General features: G+C 39.2%; 1 protein-coding gene across 3 annotated transcripts in view; it reads left to right on the top strand.

Annotated features, from left to right (window-relative positions):
• The window catches only part of SYNE1 (spectrin repeat containing nuclear envelope protein 1), a 444,246-nt gene that overhangs the window by 310,006 nt on the left and 118,120 nt on the right, over window positions 1-16,120 (top strand). For 2 of the 3 annotated variants that reach the window (XM_064598231.1, XM_064598230.1), the window contains exons 60-63: window positions 2-193; window positions 9,041-9,175; window positions 10,130-10,239; window positions 14,025-14,181. In XM_064598231.1, the coding sequence (XP_064454301.1) occupies window positions 2-193; window positions 9,041-9,175; window positions 10,130-10,239; window positions 14,025-14,181 (594 nt within the window). The remainder of the gene's footprint in view (window position 1; window positions 194-9,040; window positions 9,176-10,129; window positions 10,240-14,024; window positions 14,182-16,120) is intronic. The other variant, XM_045865766.2, reaches the window with a different exon arrangement.

Raw genomic sequence — 16,120 nt, 5'->3', positions numbered from 1 at the left:
GAACATGCTGGTGGAAATAGAGCAGAAGGTGGTGGCCTTATCAGAACTCTCAGTCCACAACGAAAACCTGCTGCTGGAGGGCAAGGCTCACACCAAGGAGGAGGCTGAGCTGCTGGCCGTAAAGCTGCGAACCCTCAAGGGGAGCCTCCTGGAGCTGCAGAGAGCACTGCATGACAAACAGCTCAACATCCAGGTGAGGGCTCCAGTCACGCGCAGCAAGCCAGTGCTCCAGCCGTGCTCAATCCTCTTGCATTGTTCCGGGCCTTTTCTGTGCCTTGGATCCCTAAAGGAATAGTTGGGGAATGACGCATACTTAACGCCTGGATCTGCTTTACACACACTTCGGCACTGATTTTCAAATAAGTTTTGTAAGGACTGTTTGAATCCGTAGACCTGAAGTCTGAGGTGTAGGAAAAGAAAAGAAAATGAAAACAAATACCTACATTCAGCAAATAGAATATTTTAAAAAGTATTTAAACATAGATTAAGATATTCTATAACATTTTAATATTTTTCTTTTATTCCCCTACATTCTATTTTTCAGATATACTCAGACTTTTTAATTTAGGGTTCATACCTTATATTGTCATATATTCTAGGTGAATGGAGCCATTTTACTCTAACGTGGTGATCTTAATGTTCCCAAATAATGATTTCTGTTTTATGTCACTGGAGTTTTGGGGGGCTAATATTTGCCTGGTGTATCCTTTAACTTTCCTTTGATTTCACCCTTTCTGTGTCCTTTTGTTTTAGATTTGCTTCTTTAAAAAAACATTTGGCTGTACTTTGTTTTAAACAGTTATCTAATCAGAAAATCTCTGACTTTGAAAGGACAGGGTTAGTCCATTTAAGTTTACTGGGATTACTGATCGGTGTAGACTTCTGTTATCTTACTTTTTGTTTTTTATTTTTGTTCTCCTCTTTCTATTCTTTTTTTCTCCTTTTTAACCTTTATTTTTAAGTGGTTGAATGCTTTTTCTACCCAATATCTACTCTTTAGCACTCATACCTAGTAAATTCTAAGTTTATTTCTTAATCTTCTTCGAGGTCAATGTAAGAATCTTAGAACACTTTTACCCAGACTTCTCCTCATGCATCTTTCATTCTGATACTGTCTAGTATTTTAATTTTGCTCTTTTTAATCTGTAAAAATTAGAAATTACTATTATTATCCTATACAACAATTAAGTGAACATTTATTGAGAAGCAACTATGAGTCAGCTGCTATTTTATATAACTGAGTGAAGGAGCGTAGAAAATAACTATATTTGTATCTATAGGCCTGTGTTTATACATTCCTGACTTCAAAGGATTATGGTTGGGGGAAACAAACAATAAACAAAATTAAAACACATTATTATATATTAAGTTAGGAGATGATAAGAGGCACAGGTGAGATACCATAAGGTGGGTAGATGGGGAAAGGCAATCTAGGTGGATTTGCAGTCCTAAACAGGGTGACCAACGAAGGCTCCCTAAGGTTACATTTGAAGGAGTGAACCATGCAGATATGAAGGAGAGAGTTCTACACAAAGGCGAAAGCAAGTGCAAAGGCCCCCAGGTGGGGTCATCCCACCTGGTCTGTTCAAGAAGGCCACTGTGGCTAGAGTGGAGTGAGCAAGGACAGAGTGATGTCAAATGGAACCAGGTACAGGTAACATGGGACATGGTACAATGGATCTTATAGGCATCGTACCCACTTTGGTTTTTACCCTGAGAGAAATAAGAAGACCCCGGAGTATTGGGAATAGAGGAGTGACAAGATCAGCCTTTATCCACTATAGGGGACCAGGGTGGAAGCTCAGGCACCAGTTAGAAGACATAATATGGAGGTTGAGGTGACAAGAACTTCCTAGATTCTGGATAATTGTGAAGGTGAAAACTATCTGAGGAACAGATGTGGGGGCAGAAATAGTAGTTAGGTCAACAGTTTAATTTCGGACAAGTGAAGTTTGAAATGCCTATTCAGTGTCCCATAGTGGCTGGAATTCAGGAGAGAGACCTAGACTGGAGTCATCAGCCTCTAGATGGTCCTTAAGGCATGAGGCTTGAGAAGATTCCAAAGGATTGAGGAGAGATGAAGACCAAGGTCATGGAATCAAGTGCTGGACCACTCCAGTGCTCTGGGTTTGGAAGATGTGGAGGAGGAGCCCACAAAAGAGAGTAAAAGGGAGAAACCAGGGAGGTGAGAGGAAGATAGAGAGTTTGGTTCCTGGAAGCTACTTGCAGGTAAGTGGGGCAGGATGAGGACTGGGAGCTGACCACTGAATTGCATGACGTGTGGGTCTTTGGTGAAGTCAACAGCAGCCATTCCAGTTGAGTAGAGAAAGCCAAGACAACTCTGAAATGAAAGTGAGGACGAGCGGACAGGTTGGAGAGGAGAGCACAAGTGACCGAGGATATCCCTATGAAGAGGGGCAGAGAAATGATAAGCTTTAAGAAACATTTTAAGATTAGAAGAGTAATGGCGTGCCTACATGTGGATGGAAATAACTCGGTAGAAGAAAGAATGATGAAAAAGAACCTGACGAAAAATGTGTAGGAGGGAGAAGATAGGGCCAAAAGGGTGGGGTGTGGTCTGAGAACTCCAGTACCAGGGAAACCTCTTGTCTGAGTCAGATGCTGGCAGGGGACAGGATACCAATACTGTGGTGAAAACTTGATGAACATACACTCTGATTGCTTCTGTTTACTCAGTGTAATGACAATTCTTTTCAGACTAAACTACATATTTTCAGTTCTTTTTGCTAATTGTGTAATTCATGTGGTCTGGAACATCAAACCTGATCAACAGAAAACTATTAGAAGCAATGGAAGAATTTAGTAAGATGACTGGCTTATTAAAAAAAAAATAAAGTGGAGAATCCAGGGGCACCTGGGTGGCTCAGTTGGTTAAGCATCCGACTCTTGATTTCAGCTCAGGTCATGATCTCAGGGTCCTGGGATCGAGCTCCATGTTGGGCTCCACACTCAGCAGGGAGTCCATTTGAGGATTCTTTCTCTCCCCCTTCTCTCTGCTGCCTCTCTCTCTCCCAAATAAATGAATCTTAAAAAAAAAAAAAGGAGAATCCATAACTTTGCCATGTACAAAGAGAAAACAACTTAGAGAAATAATAATAATTTTCCACCTGTAATATCAACAAGATATGAAATATTTGGAATCTCAACAAATAACATTTTAAAACCTGAGTAGAAAAAAATGTGAAAAAATGGGCAGATAAACTTTATTCTTAGATAGGAATACAACATTTTAAAGATGACATTTTTGTCTTTACTAACATGTAAGTTTGTTATTTGGAATGTAACACAGTGATATAAAATGTGACAAAATGATTCCAGGTTTACCTGGAATAAAATAAATGTGAAATTAACCATAATCTTCTGAAAGTGAAGAGTTATGAGGGGCTAATTTAATCTTACCATATATTAAAATACAGTATTACAGTAATTAGAATAGTTTGGCATTGGCACAATAAATGGATGAACAAAAAAATTTACAGAATAAATATTCCAGAAAGATACCCCAGTATTTAAGGGAAATTGATTAATGGTTAAGGTAGCATTTCAAATCAGTGGATAAAATAATAATAAAGTAATAGGCAAACCACTTGAAATATGATAAACTAGATTTCCTATCCCATCCTTTACAGAAAAAAAAAAAAGCATCACAGATGGACCAAATATTTAAATACAAAAATTTAAACCTAAAAATTTCTGGAAATATGGGTATTTAAAAAAAATCTTAGGATGGGAAGGATCTTTGCCGGTATGCCCCCACACAGAATTTTAGTTTCCTTAAAACTACTACACAACAATGAAATAGTTCTATATGACCAAAAACATAGTAACCAAAGGAAAAGACGGACAAATAGGAAAGAAACTATATAATTCACATGACAGAGAACTAATTCCCTTAATTTCCACAAATCTTTTGTAAATCAATATGAAAAGATCACCTAAATAGAAATATGGACAACAGATGAAGAGATAATTCAAATGAAGAGACATACAAATGGCCAGTGAACATGTGAAAAGGTATTTTAATTTACTATTGGTTAAATAAATGCAAATAAAGACAAAATATTGCTTTTTACTTTAAATTTACATATTTTAAAATGTACATGCAATCTGACTTTATGAATTAAAGCAAAAAGAAGAGTGTTAAAAATATTAAAATTAGGGAGTAGGGAATATAAACTTTTAAAATTTTAGTTACAAAAATAAAAATATTAAAATTTAACAAAATGAGGATTTTCTAACTATAAAAGTTCACAGTAATTTACTTGGTTTTATTAAAAAAAGTATTATCAACCTAATATATCGTGCTTTTTTTTTTTTTTTCCCTAATGGTGATATGTGAATGAACCTTGTCTCTAAAGAAACCAAATCAAAGGGAAAGACTTTAAGGTTTCACATCTGGAATAGTTATTTAGAAAGCTGCAATTGTTGAACACTACATCAGAAACTAATGATGTACTTATATGTTGGCTAATTGAACATCATAATAATTTTAAAAAATGAAAGCTGTACTTGCCCTACCCCTTAGGGCAGGTAGGAAGGGAGGGGGCAACCTAATACACAGGGGGCACATGTCAGGATTAAAAGGAGGTTTGAGGGGTGGGGGTGAAGGGATGAAGGCACAAATTCCAAGGCCTCAGGGCCTGGTATGGGCATATCAATGAGTGAAGCAGGCCCAGTCAGGACCTTGGCAAGCTGGTCTTACGTCAAGCAGCTGTTCCTCAGCTCCAACTATTGTCATACAAGAATTTACAGGCACTATTGCTAGATCTTCCAGAGAAGAGACATTTGGATTTATGTCTAATAATCTCCCAATTTTAAAACATTGCCATTTGATTTTAAACCTTAAAATAATTTGTGTGCCAAACAGAGGTCAGACTAGGTTCTTGGACCTTCACTTTCCAACTGCTATCCTAAAGTCTCCCCATTCTGGTGTACCACAAGTCATTAACTAGGTGACCTGGGGCAAGCTCCTGGAACTTGAGGTCAAATAATCAGTTTTGTCATCTGTAAAACAGGGATATTAATAGTATTCAACTTTTAAAAATCCTGAGGATCTTAATGCAAGTAATGCTCACAGGAAGTGCTCAAATAGCAGTGACTATAATAAAAACAACCACCAGCTTTTTGCAAACCACATGCTTTGGGGGGAAAGGAACTCCTGACATGCTGGAAGGTTAGGTTTGAGATTGGGTCAGAGATGGCTGGGCTGAGCTCTTCAATAGCTTGTGGGGCTCACACCCAGCAGATCCTGTCCATGGCCACAGGGATTCTTCAAATTGAGTAAAATCCTGACCCTGCCTACAAGTGGAAGGATTTCCTGAGGATACTGTTGTAAAAATTGTAAAGACTGGAAAACGTGGTAGCGTTTCACTGAATTTAAATTGATCCTTGTTTATTTTTAAAATATCTATAAATTCCCTCATCTTTCGTCTAATGAGTTTCCAGCATATAAACTATTGGTTTTCTTTTTTTATAATTAGAGTTATTTGAAGAGATTATTTTTCCAACTGTATGAATAAAAGGAGCCCTGTTTACATTATTATTACCATAAAAAGGGTCATTTGCCTTCATGTAAAAAAATTCAGAGTTGATATGAAATTAACTAACATTGAGGAAAAAAATCTTCCATTGAATGTAGAATGTCAGTGAGGTTGTATCCTTCACTTGGGGTTTGCATGATTCAGGAGAGCTGGAGCCCCTTCCTAAGTCTTGTATGGCCGTAAGCACACCATTTCTCAGTGCTGCTTGCCTACAAAATGGTCATTATCTATCACGGCCATCTTTTTTAACTAACTGGACTTCTGTATGTATCAAAGAATAACCAATCCCTTTAATCTCCCACCCCCCACCCCAAGAGATTCCTCGTCTTTGTGAAGGGACACAGACATATGGGCACGTAATACTATCTCTTGAATTACATGGTATCTTTCCTCATAAAAGGTTTAGGTCATTTTCACACATTATCATCCTTTGAAGGAGCAGAGTTTGCCCTATATAAATAATGAAATGCTTTATAAAGAAATGTTTTATTTAATATTTAGCATTTCCAATCCTCACTAATCTTCCAAAGAATGTTCCTGGCAAAAGTGGTTACTATTCTAGTATTTCCAAAATAAACAGCTTATGTAGCCCCACCCTTGGGGAACTCTGGGGACCAAAGCTACCATACTTTGTTTCCTAGGTAGGAGAGAAAACAATTATCAGATCTACTAGAATGTAATTACCATCATTCTATTCCTTCAATCAGTACCTTCTCATCCCCAGGGGAAAGGGAATGAAACTTGAACTGGAGTCTTAATCATTATTTGTTTCCTGTGGTCCAAGTCTTATGTTTCAAAATGACTAAATCAGTCAAAGAAAAATTTACTAGCTGAAAACTGGAACCTAACCACATAGAAAATACATACTAAACATCTGCTTTTGATGCTACTTAATTTTTGTTTCTCTAAAGCTGTGGATTCAATTAGTGAAATATGACTCCCTTTAGATTTTAAGTCTTAGATTCTGAATATGTGTCTGTGTGTGTAAAAGTTAAGCTGTTCTTAAGATCTAACATTTCCATTGTTATTTTTCCAAGCACAAATTTGGTGTGAGAAATTGCGGGGGGGGACGGGAAAGCTCTCAATGGAACAATAGTGACCTGCATAGAAGGGTGAGGTAGTGCCCCTGAGAAGTCACCACATGAGTCTCTAGGCTGGGCTCTGAAAACAAACCTTTACTGAAGAGCAAAGCAGAGGGGAAGTGACCAGATCCCGTAAGAAGCAGCAGGTCATGGCCATGGCCACCGTTTTGTCAGCTGGTGCAGCTCTCACTGGGGACAACTTTCAACCTTGTACACTGACTTCCTTAGCGTCATTCTCTGCAGGTCCCTTTTGACCTGCTGTCTCATCCTTACCAGAAGAGCCACGATATTTCAGAGTTTATGTTCGGTAGATGGTGCATTCTCAGATGGAGAGAATCTGGTTCACGCAGAAATGTATGGGGCTGCAGTGCTGAAGAGTGCCCACTCACCCCTTACCTCTCACCCTCAGGAAAATCACTGCTTATCTGTAAGCAGCATTCCTGGAGGAGTGGGGAATATACTGAACTGGGTATCGCTAGTCACCCATTGGGAGGGTCCTGTGAAATGCAAATGGCACACTTTAGACCAGTGGAGTCCTCATTGTTCTATATAAGCCTTATTCTCTTTCCGGGAAGCTGGATCATCTTGAAGGAAAGGAAATTACCTGTGAGCGAAGGCGGTTCCAAGTCTGGGAGAGGATTATGTATATTACCTCTAGGTTTCATGGTTTCTTTCGGTTCGCTGTACTTCAAGTACTGCTACCAACGTGGCAAAGTTCATGATCTCCACATTATCTCAGACATTTTGCAATTTAATCGTGAGACTCTAATGAATAAGACAGATGGGTAAATAGACCCCATTTATTTCCCTGAATAGTTAATGTAAAAATCTGAAAGTAAGAGGAAGAGAAGGGTCTTTGTGGGCAATCAGGCTGGATGACCTGGAGCGGCTGGATCCCATTCCATGGTCAGATTTGGCAATGAAGAACCAAAGGACTGGGGAGTAGCAGCCGTGGGGGTAGGGAGCAAGACCCCCTCCTCTGTGGAAGCTCCCTGTAAACTGTCCCTCTTCTCTGCCCCCATGGCTTCGCTGCTGCATCCTCTGAGAAGCCCAAGTTCTCTCCCCTCACGGTCTTTGCTCCAGCTGTTGCCTCTGCCTGGAGTGCCTTCCACCTACATCTGCCAGGCCGGTGGTTTCTCATCATTCAGTGCTCAGTGCAGTTTTCTCAAGAGGCTTTCCCTGACCAACCTAGGAAACCTTCCCCTTCATTTTCTTTTTTTTTTTTTTTAAAGATTTTATTTATTTATTCATGAGAGATAGCGAGAGAGAGAGAGAGAGAGAGAGAGGCAGAGGCAGAGGGAGAAGCAGGCTCCCCGCGGAGCAGGGAGCCCGATGCGGGACTCGATCCCAGGACCCTGGGATCATGACCTGAGCTGAAGGCAGACGCTTAACTGACTGAGCCACCCAGGCGTCCCTTCCCTTCATTTTCTATCCCATTATCTAGTTTTACGTTCTTTATAGCTCTTATCTCAGCTTATCTTGTTTGTTCATTGTCTGTCTTCCCAGCAGGGCCCCTGTCTGGCTTCTTGGAAGAATATGCCTAGAACAGTGGCTGACACATAGTGCGTGCTTATTTAATAACTATTTAGTGAATGAGTTATCTTAAGATTGTATTATTTACCTTTTTGACATATATATACATATGAGTAGAAGGGCTCTCATTCTGGACTAATTCTGTTCTGATATGCAATATCAGAGGGCCTTTCAAATTCCATCAGAATAATCAAGCAAGGGGGCGCCTGGGTGGTTCAGTTGGTTAAGCGACTGCCTTCTGCTCAGGTCATGATCCTGGAGTCCCGGGATCGAGTTCCACATCAGACTCCCTGCTCAGCAGGGAGTCTGCTTCTCCCTCTGACCCTCCTCCCTCTCATGCTCTCTGTCTCTCATTGTCTCTCTCGCAAATAAATAAAATCTTAAAAAAAAAAAAAAAAGAGAATAATCAAGCAGGATGGATAAACCCCTGCCTAGGTAAGGAGTAATTTCTTTTGTCTTTCTCCTTTAGCCAAACATTATCCACACCAGCAGTGGCAACAGATGACAGTGGGGTCTGGTCTGGATGGTGATAGTAGGGGAAGTGAGATCTAGAGTTATATTCTCATGGAAAAAGTTCTGGAATATCTGGTGACCACATCAGTCAGCTAAAAAAGCCTAGCCTCTAAGTAGACAGTTTCCCCCTCAACTATTTGAGTATAATCATCTATTTATTGTTCTCCTTTCTGCAAATACCATAAATTCGATGGGTTTTGTGTTACCCTTTTTTTTTTTTCCAGTCTGGTTTCATGTCCAAATGGATCTATTTTGGTATCATTATACTGACCACACCAAAGTTGCCTTCACTCCATTTGGTTAAGGATTTTCTGTGGATGGTATGACTCTTGATTTCTGCCTCCTTAAAAGCAGGGCACCGCGCAAGAGAAGGAGGAGAGCCATGCCGACCTAACTTCCAGCCAGAGCCCTGGGGTCCAGGACTGGCTGGCCCAAGCACGGACCATGTGGACCCACCAGCGACAGAGCAGCCTCCAACAACAAAAAGTAAAGCATTTCTGACCTCTCCGCAGCCTGCAGACCTGCCACACAAACACCTTGAGAGACATGTTTTAGGTGGACAAGTGACTTCTGTACTAAATACAGAGTGCCCCTTTATCTTCTTTTTGGACAGAAATAAGACCTGGCTAACTGCTTCAGTGTACTTTCTTACGACCCCTGGAATGATTGGTCATTTTAAAGTCCATTCTTTAAGAAAAGCTGGTGTTCAGGTTTACAAATAGCATGACTCAATTATAATCTGCCTTATGAAGGTTACCTACTCTATTTCCAGATTTGCCCCAATTGGAGCCTATTTTAGAGAATAAATAACCTCAGGAAGGCCTTTGAGAATTGGTAAAAAGCCTGAGTTACATGTTTTTAAAAAAACTTTTTAAAAATGCAATTTGTTTTTCACTTTTAAGTCGATACCATCACAAGATAGGATTAAAAATTATCGCCTAGTGAAACAAATGAGCTTTGATGAATGATTTCTCATTGATACCTTAGCTTTAGAAATGGGGCATATTAAAATATTTCACTTTCTCAAACAGAAAATACATTTTTCACAAAGAGTGAAAAAGTAAAACCAAATCTGTTGATTGTCCAATTTATGAAGCAAGTGGGGAATTCAGGAGAGCTTATCTCAGCTGGAACAGGCAGTATTTTGAAAAGTGAAAGTGCACTGTGTACCACTTGAGGGCACCATTTCCCAGCAGAATTTTTTTTCCATTAATTTTTTTCCCAAGATTTTTCAGAGATATCTTTTATAAAAGCCAAAGAAAGGTATAGAGTACTGTGGAGACATGATTGTGCATTTACCTAAACCACACCTTTTATGCAACATCCGAACTTAGAAACTTACTACAGGAGTTCTCTGAGAATTTTCTAAACATAAAACTATGATTGTACACAATCATCACAAAGTAACACATGTTTTCATTTCTGCTTTTCCGTGAGCAGGAGTTGGAACAGGAATTAGCCGAGCAGAAGAGCCTCCTGCGGTCAGTAGCCAGTCGTGGAGAGGAAATTCTCACCCAGCACTCAGCTGCAGAGACCTCTGGTGGTGCTGGGTACGTTTCAAAACACTTTCTCCCAACTTGCCCAGATTTGAAGAAATACAAACATCTCACTCAAAATTTTATTTTAAACATCTGCAAGAACTTAATCATTTTGTTTTCACTTTATGATATTAAATTTACTTGCATTTTGAACATTTGTTGTGCAGCACAAATATAGCTAGTAATTATGATGGCTGATGGCTGACTTGTTTGCCCTTTTTCCGGTATGCTGAGCATATCCGTCCAAAGAAATGCTTGTTAGTTAATTTTTTAGAATCAAATAAGAAATGCATTCTAAACACATTCCTCTGTGTTTCTGTGATTATATCTAACTGCAAAGCATTTTCCCTGCAAAATGAGCTCATCTACCCCTAACATCACTCGGAAAAATAAATGCATGTGCCCACTAAATGTCTTAATTTTTCTTGATGATGTCTGTCTATAATTTCTACATGTAAAGTCATTGAGTTTCAAGAACTGGTTTGGAATGGAGACTGAAAGCCTTGTACACAGCGGAGTAGTGTTAAAATAAAAGTGAAAGAAGTTAGAGAATTTTCAAGTTGGAGATTCTGACTTAAAAGGCAGGACAGAAAAGGAACCATATCAGGGTTGAAGTATCCCTGTATTTTGAGTCAGGTCTGGGTTTTACTCCATTCCTACACCAGTCACCATGGAAAAGGAACTCAGCCCTGAGCCTCAGTTTGCTCATCTCTAGGATTACAGCGATAATCGACCACCTCCATCTCAGAACGATTATGAAAGCAGTGGATGCAACCGAGAGGATATGTAGGAAAACTTTAAAATCCAAAACATTAAAAAAAAAAAAAAAAAGAGTTTCAGTGAAACCTATGTGCTCATGCATTGTAAAGATTTGATTTAGTAGTATCCTTCAGCAACCATGATATGGCAAATAGCTTCAACTCCACTGAGTGTTGTCAATTCTGAACATTTATTGGAGGAAATAACCAAAGGAGGAAATACATGCTATGGAGATGACTTTTGAAATATTATTTATAATACCAAATAATAGAAAAGGTGTAAATGCCTGCCAGTATAAAAAATGCAACATGAGAAACGCTGTTCCTTCCACGCCGACTCTGAGTCAAGACCTGCCTTCGCTTTTCATTTTCTGCCTCCAGTTCTTCTAAAATATTTATTCATCCTTCACAATTTTCTGAATATTTTTGCCAAACTCTATTTTTACAAAGAACCCATTCACACATTGCCTCCGCATCATATGAGTAGTCACAAAAAGCGGCAGTAGGAATCTTCTGCAACTTTCTTGCCATGATATTTTTCTTTCCTTGGCCTTTAGCTTTGGAAAGGACCCAGATGAAAGACAAACCCATTTGGTGTTTCAAATACAAAAAATATTTTTTTTAAATATTTATTTATTTGACACAGAGAGCGCATAAGCAGGGGGAGCGGCAGGCAGAGGGAGAAGCAGGCTCCCCGCCGAGCAGGGAGCCCGATGCGGGACTCGATCCCAGGACCCTGGGATCATGACCTGAGCTGAAGGCAGACGCTTAACTGACTGAGCCACCCAGGCGCCCAAATACAAAAAATATTTTAAAGAGAAATTCTCAGTGCAATACTGCCTTTCTACACACGAGTCACTTTAAAGAATGCTTTACATTTCACAAATTTTTAAATTTTTATACAAAAACTTTAGAAAAGCCACCTGTAAGTCTGTTTGATTACAGTTCAGCCATGCCTTTCCAGCATCTGCATAAATAAGCCAAACAAAGAGCATAAAATAAGCAATATCTAGAAGCCAAAAGAATATATATATATTTTTAAAAGAACAGAGTAACATTGTTAGGGGAAAAAAACCTCGTATTCAGATTTTAACTTGTTAGCTGATTTCTAGGACTATCAAATATGAAGTAGTTTGTGTAAGAAAACCCCTGCGGGAGGGGCCTGATTTGCTTCAAGGGTACAAATTTAATATATAAAGAATAAGTACCATGTGATGTATAGAAGGGTTGAAGGATAGATAAAGAAACTCAGTTGGACATTAACTGATATAAGCATTAAAGGGAAAGAATATTTTTCATGGGAAACAAAAGGTTTTGTTCTCATTTAAGACTAATTTGCTGCTGACGTTTCATATGTGTCAGTGATTAAGTTTATCACCTAGTTTTATACTAAATTGTTATGCAAACATAAATGAATTAAAAATGATGTACTACAGTCCACCATTACAAAGGACATCACAATAAATTTAATTTCATAAGAACTTTAAAACTTTTTTTACTTAAAAAGATCTTTTTAAAAACACACAGAGAACTCCAGAGACTTGACAAACAAAATTAGAGATCCCAACATGATTTTAGCACTTTTTCACTCAATATTACTTTTTAAAACCAATCCATGTTGATACATATAGATCTAGTTCTTTCATTTTAACTGCCTAATTGTATTTTATCTTGTGACAGTAACTTGTTCACCCATTTTTTTATCGATGGGCATTTACCTTGCTCCCACTTCTTTTTTTTGCTATTACTAGCATTGTTGACATTCTTCTTATGTGTCTCTAAGTGTGCAGGTTGGGGAGATTCTCTAAGTTGTATCCTAGAAGTAGAATATCCTGCATTATAGCCTTATAGATAATTTTTAACAGCTTACTTCAACAGACGTACCTAAAGAAACTATTGTATTCAATACTTCTGAGAAGAATAGACTTCAGGGTAGTGTATAGTATTATCCTGCCAATGAACTTGTTATTTTTTTTTTTTCACTTAAGCAAAAGTTCTGTTGAAATATTCATTACAATATAGTATGTCTTTCAGATGACATAGTTCTAGTTAGGTCTTTTTTTTTTTTTTAAGATTTTATTTATTTGAGAAAGCACAAACAGGGCAGTGGCGGGAGGGGGTGGCAGAGGGAGAGGGAGAGGCAGACTCCCCACTGAATAGGGAGCCCTACGTGCCAGGGCTCCACCCCAGGACCCATGAGATCATGACCTGAGCTGAAGGCAGACTCTTAACCGACTGAACCACTCAGGCGCCCCTCTAGTTAGGTCTTTAAAACTCCCGACAAACTAGGATCTATTAGAACTTGGGTCCCCCAGACTCTTATCGTTAGCCCCATTTATCAAGTGGCTATTATGTTCCTGGTAGGGTTCTAGGCATTGTGGCTCTCTTCTCTAAATTCTTGCACTTCTGCAAGATAGATACTATCTTCATCGTGAAGATGAGATAATTGAGGATCAGAGAATTGAAGCAAAGTACCCCAAGTCACAAATCTAATATGCTGGAGAGGAGATGCCAACCCAGATCTGTCTCACCTGTGAAGCCATGGTCTTTGATGCCACCTGCTGCATTAACAAGGATGATACTCCGTGCCTTCCACCCTCTGTACTTCTGTCCCATGTCCTGAAACCTTGTCTGTAGCGTTTTCTTTGGACTCAGGATAAAAGCTCTCAATAGACTAAGTGGCATTTTTAGGGTTTTTTAATTACTCTGTGGGCTGTTTGTCTAAGGACACTAGTCTAATTGTACACTTTCCGATTCTAAATGTAACAATTATTTTGTATCTTTAATACTGAGATATCTTCAACGAATTGTTAAATTATTATTGTGCTCATAGTTCAGTTATAGAATATGTTAAGAATATATTTGTTTATGGTTAGTCTCAAATTTTCTATTTCAATTGATAGTTCTAAAGTGTCAGCTAATGACTAAAATAATCCAGTTCCAATTTTAGAGGCCAGATCTAGTACATACAATAAGTTATCTAGAACTTAACACCTTTTTGCACACATTGTAAACTTAGATTATTTATTCTTCTAATAGCGAAAAACCTGATGTGTTATCCCAGGAGTTGGGGATGGAAGGGGAGAAATCAGCTGCTGAAGACCAGATGAGAATGAAATGGGAAAGCCTACATCAAGAATTTAGTACCAAGCAGAAGCTACTACAGAATGTTCTGGAACAGGAACAAGAGCAAGTGGTATCCAAACATTTTGATTTTATATATTAACTAATATAAAAGATGTATAATTTATGCTAATGGAATATAACTGTGCAGTAATCTATAATTTCATTATCAATTCTAAAATAAGACATGAAAGAAGTTATTCGTCTTACATGTTTCTTAACAAGCACATTTCATGTTTCCCTTAATATTTATATATTTATATGTGCAAATTTATTTGATTTCTAGATACTCTTTTCCTCAGAGATGATTAATAACTGATGACTCATTAGCATAAACCATTAAATTAGCGGCCCCCTTTTTTTTCACAACCTCGAAAATTAAGGTTACAAGTAAAGAATATACACATCTAGGACAAGAGAAACGCAACAGATTTGGTTACTTTCTGGAAGTAAATTGTCAAGTTATCTTACTTTCCATTGCTATTTCCAGTATTTAATAGTTTCAGAAGATCTTAATGAGAAACATGTTGGGACCTCAGTGGATCTAAAAGGAAGGAGAAGCCAATGGTCAGCTAGAATGGTTACTGGCCCATCTATAGGCTTGTTCCCTAGATGGGCAAGTACTGTGTGAGAATGGACCTGTTTCCACAAAGCAAGCCAAATCCAGTGGAATTGAATATAGCAACAGAAGGTTCCAGGTAGATAACTATGAGTTCACTGTAAGCAGAAGCCAGAGAACATTAGCGAGTCAGAGGAATCGACCCCGTAGAGTGCTAGTGCATGAGGTGGGAGCCCAAGCAGGCCGGCGATATTTACCACACCTGTGGCCCAGCTGGATTTTGAAGATAGAAGCCTAGTCCTGGGACCTGGGCCCACAGTGCTCATCTGGGCCATTCTGTGACAGTCATATTATCAGATTAAAGTCTAGGTCCTTTACTGTGGATCTGAGGAAGCTGCTGTTCTCACTGATCTGACTAGGACTAGTTTCAGGGCTGGAAGAGGCTGAACCCAGAAGTGAAAGACTATCAGTAACTGGAGTGTATATGAGGAGGGAAAGGTAGGAACTGACAAAGCAGGCACTATAAGCAGATACAGCTTGCCAGGACTACCTGAAAAGGAGACAGTCTGAAGGTCACAATGTGTTCCCTTATCTGTGGGGGAACCACGCATCAGTGCTCCGGAGTCATGCCTGTCTGTCTCTTTTTACAGACTCTTGTGTCACGCCACCCTATCTCACTCCTCTCCTGCTCTGACCAGAGCCTTCTTTGTCACTGTCCACATGAATAGTCACCAGCAGTGGCCCTGGGCAGCATAGAGCACTCCATTCTTGGAGGTCATTATCCCAGAATCCTCTTCCACCCTGGCAAGTGGTGCCTTAAAGCTTTCTCATGGACCTTCTGTCTGTTTGAATTAATCCTTCTTCACATCCCTGATCAAACATTTCTCAGACTCCTAGCCTGAATGCTTGATTTCTGATGCAGATCTCCTGGACTTGACCACTAGCTTACCTTCATGTTCTAGTATTCCCCATTCCTTTGACTATAAGGGATATTTACAGTCCTAAAAAAGGGACTGCAGTCTTCTCTGACTATCCTAAGTCAGATAATCCAAAGCATTTCTAGTAATATTCATGTTTACTTACTATTCTTTATTCATTAAATGCCCATCCCTGGATTCTACCTGTTGTCCATCCAGCCTAAAGCATCTGCATGGTTCATCCAGCATTGAGACTTCCTGGGTGTCTCATCCATGACCCACTCTTGTCTCAGAGAGCTATGTTTTCTGTCAGCGCTGTGCTATCACCCTGACATCCTCTATGTGAGCCTACCACAAGAGCCCTGCCTGCTGCCACTGACGTTCCCCCATGACCCCTGGACTGTTGTTAAAGTTTAGGTTCAGGTCCATATCTCATTGCCCTTTGGAACTGGAAATGGAAAGCATTGAATGTTCTTTATTTCATGGCCTTTTTTTGCATTTGAGTGCTTTCTTTCCATAATCACTGGTCATCTGTA

This window comes from Mirounga angustirostris, unplaced genomic scaffold (genome assembly GCF_029215605.1).
Source record: "Mirounga angustirostris isolate CCGP_5_RB_7025 unplaced genomic scaffold, mMirAng1.0.hap1 SCAF_8, whole genome shotgun sequence".
In the NCBI taxonomy this organism is placed as follows: domain Eukaryota; kingdom Metazoa; phylum Chordata; class Mammalia; order Carnivora; family Phocidae; genus Mirounga; species Mirounga angustirostris.
The sequence above is the reverse complement of the archived record's forward strand: the minus strand, read 5'-3'. Positions and strand labels throughout refer to the sequence as shown.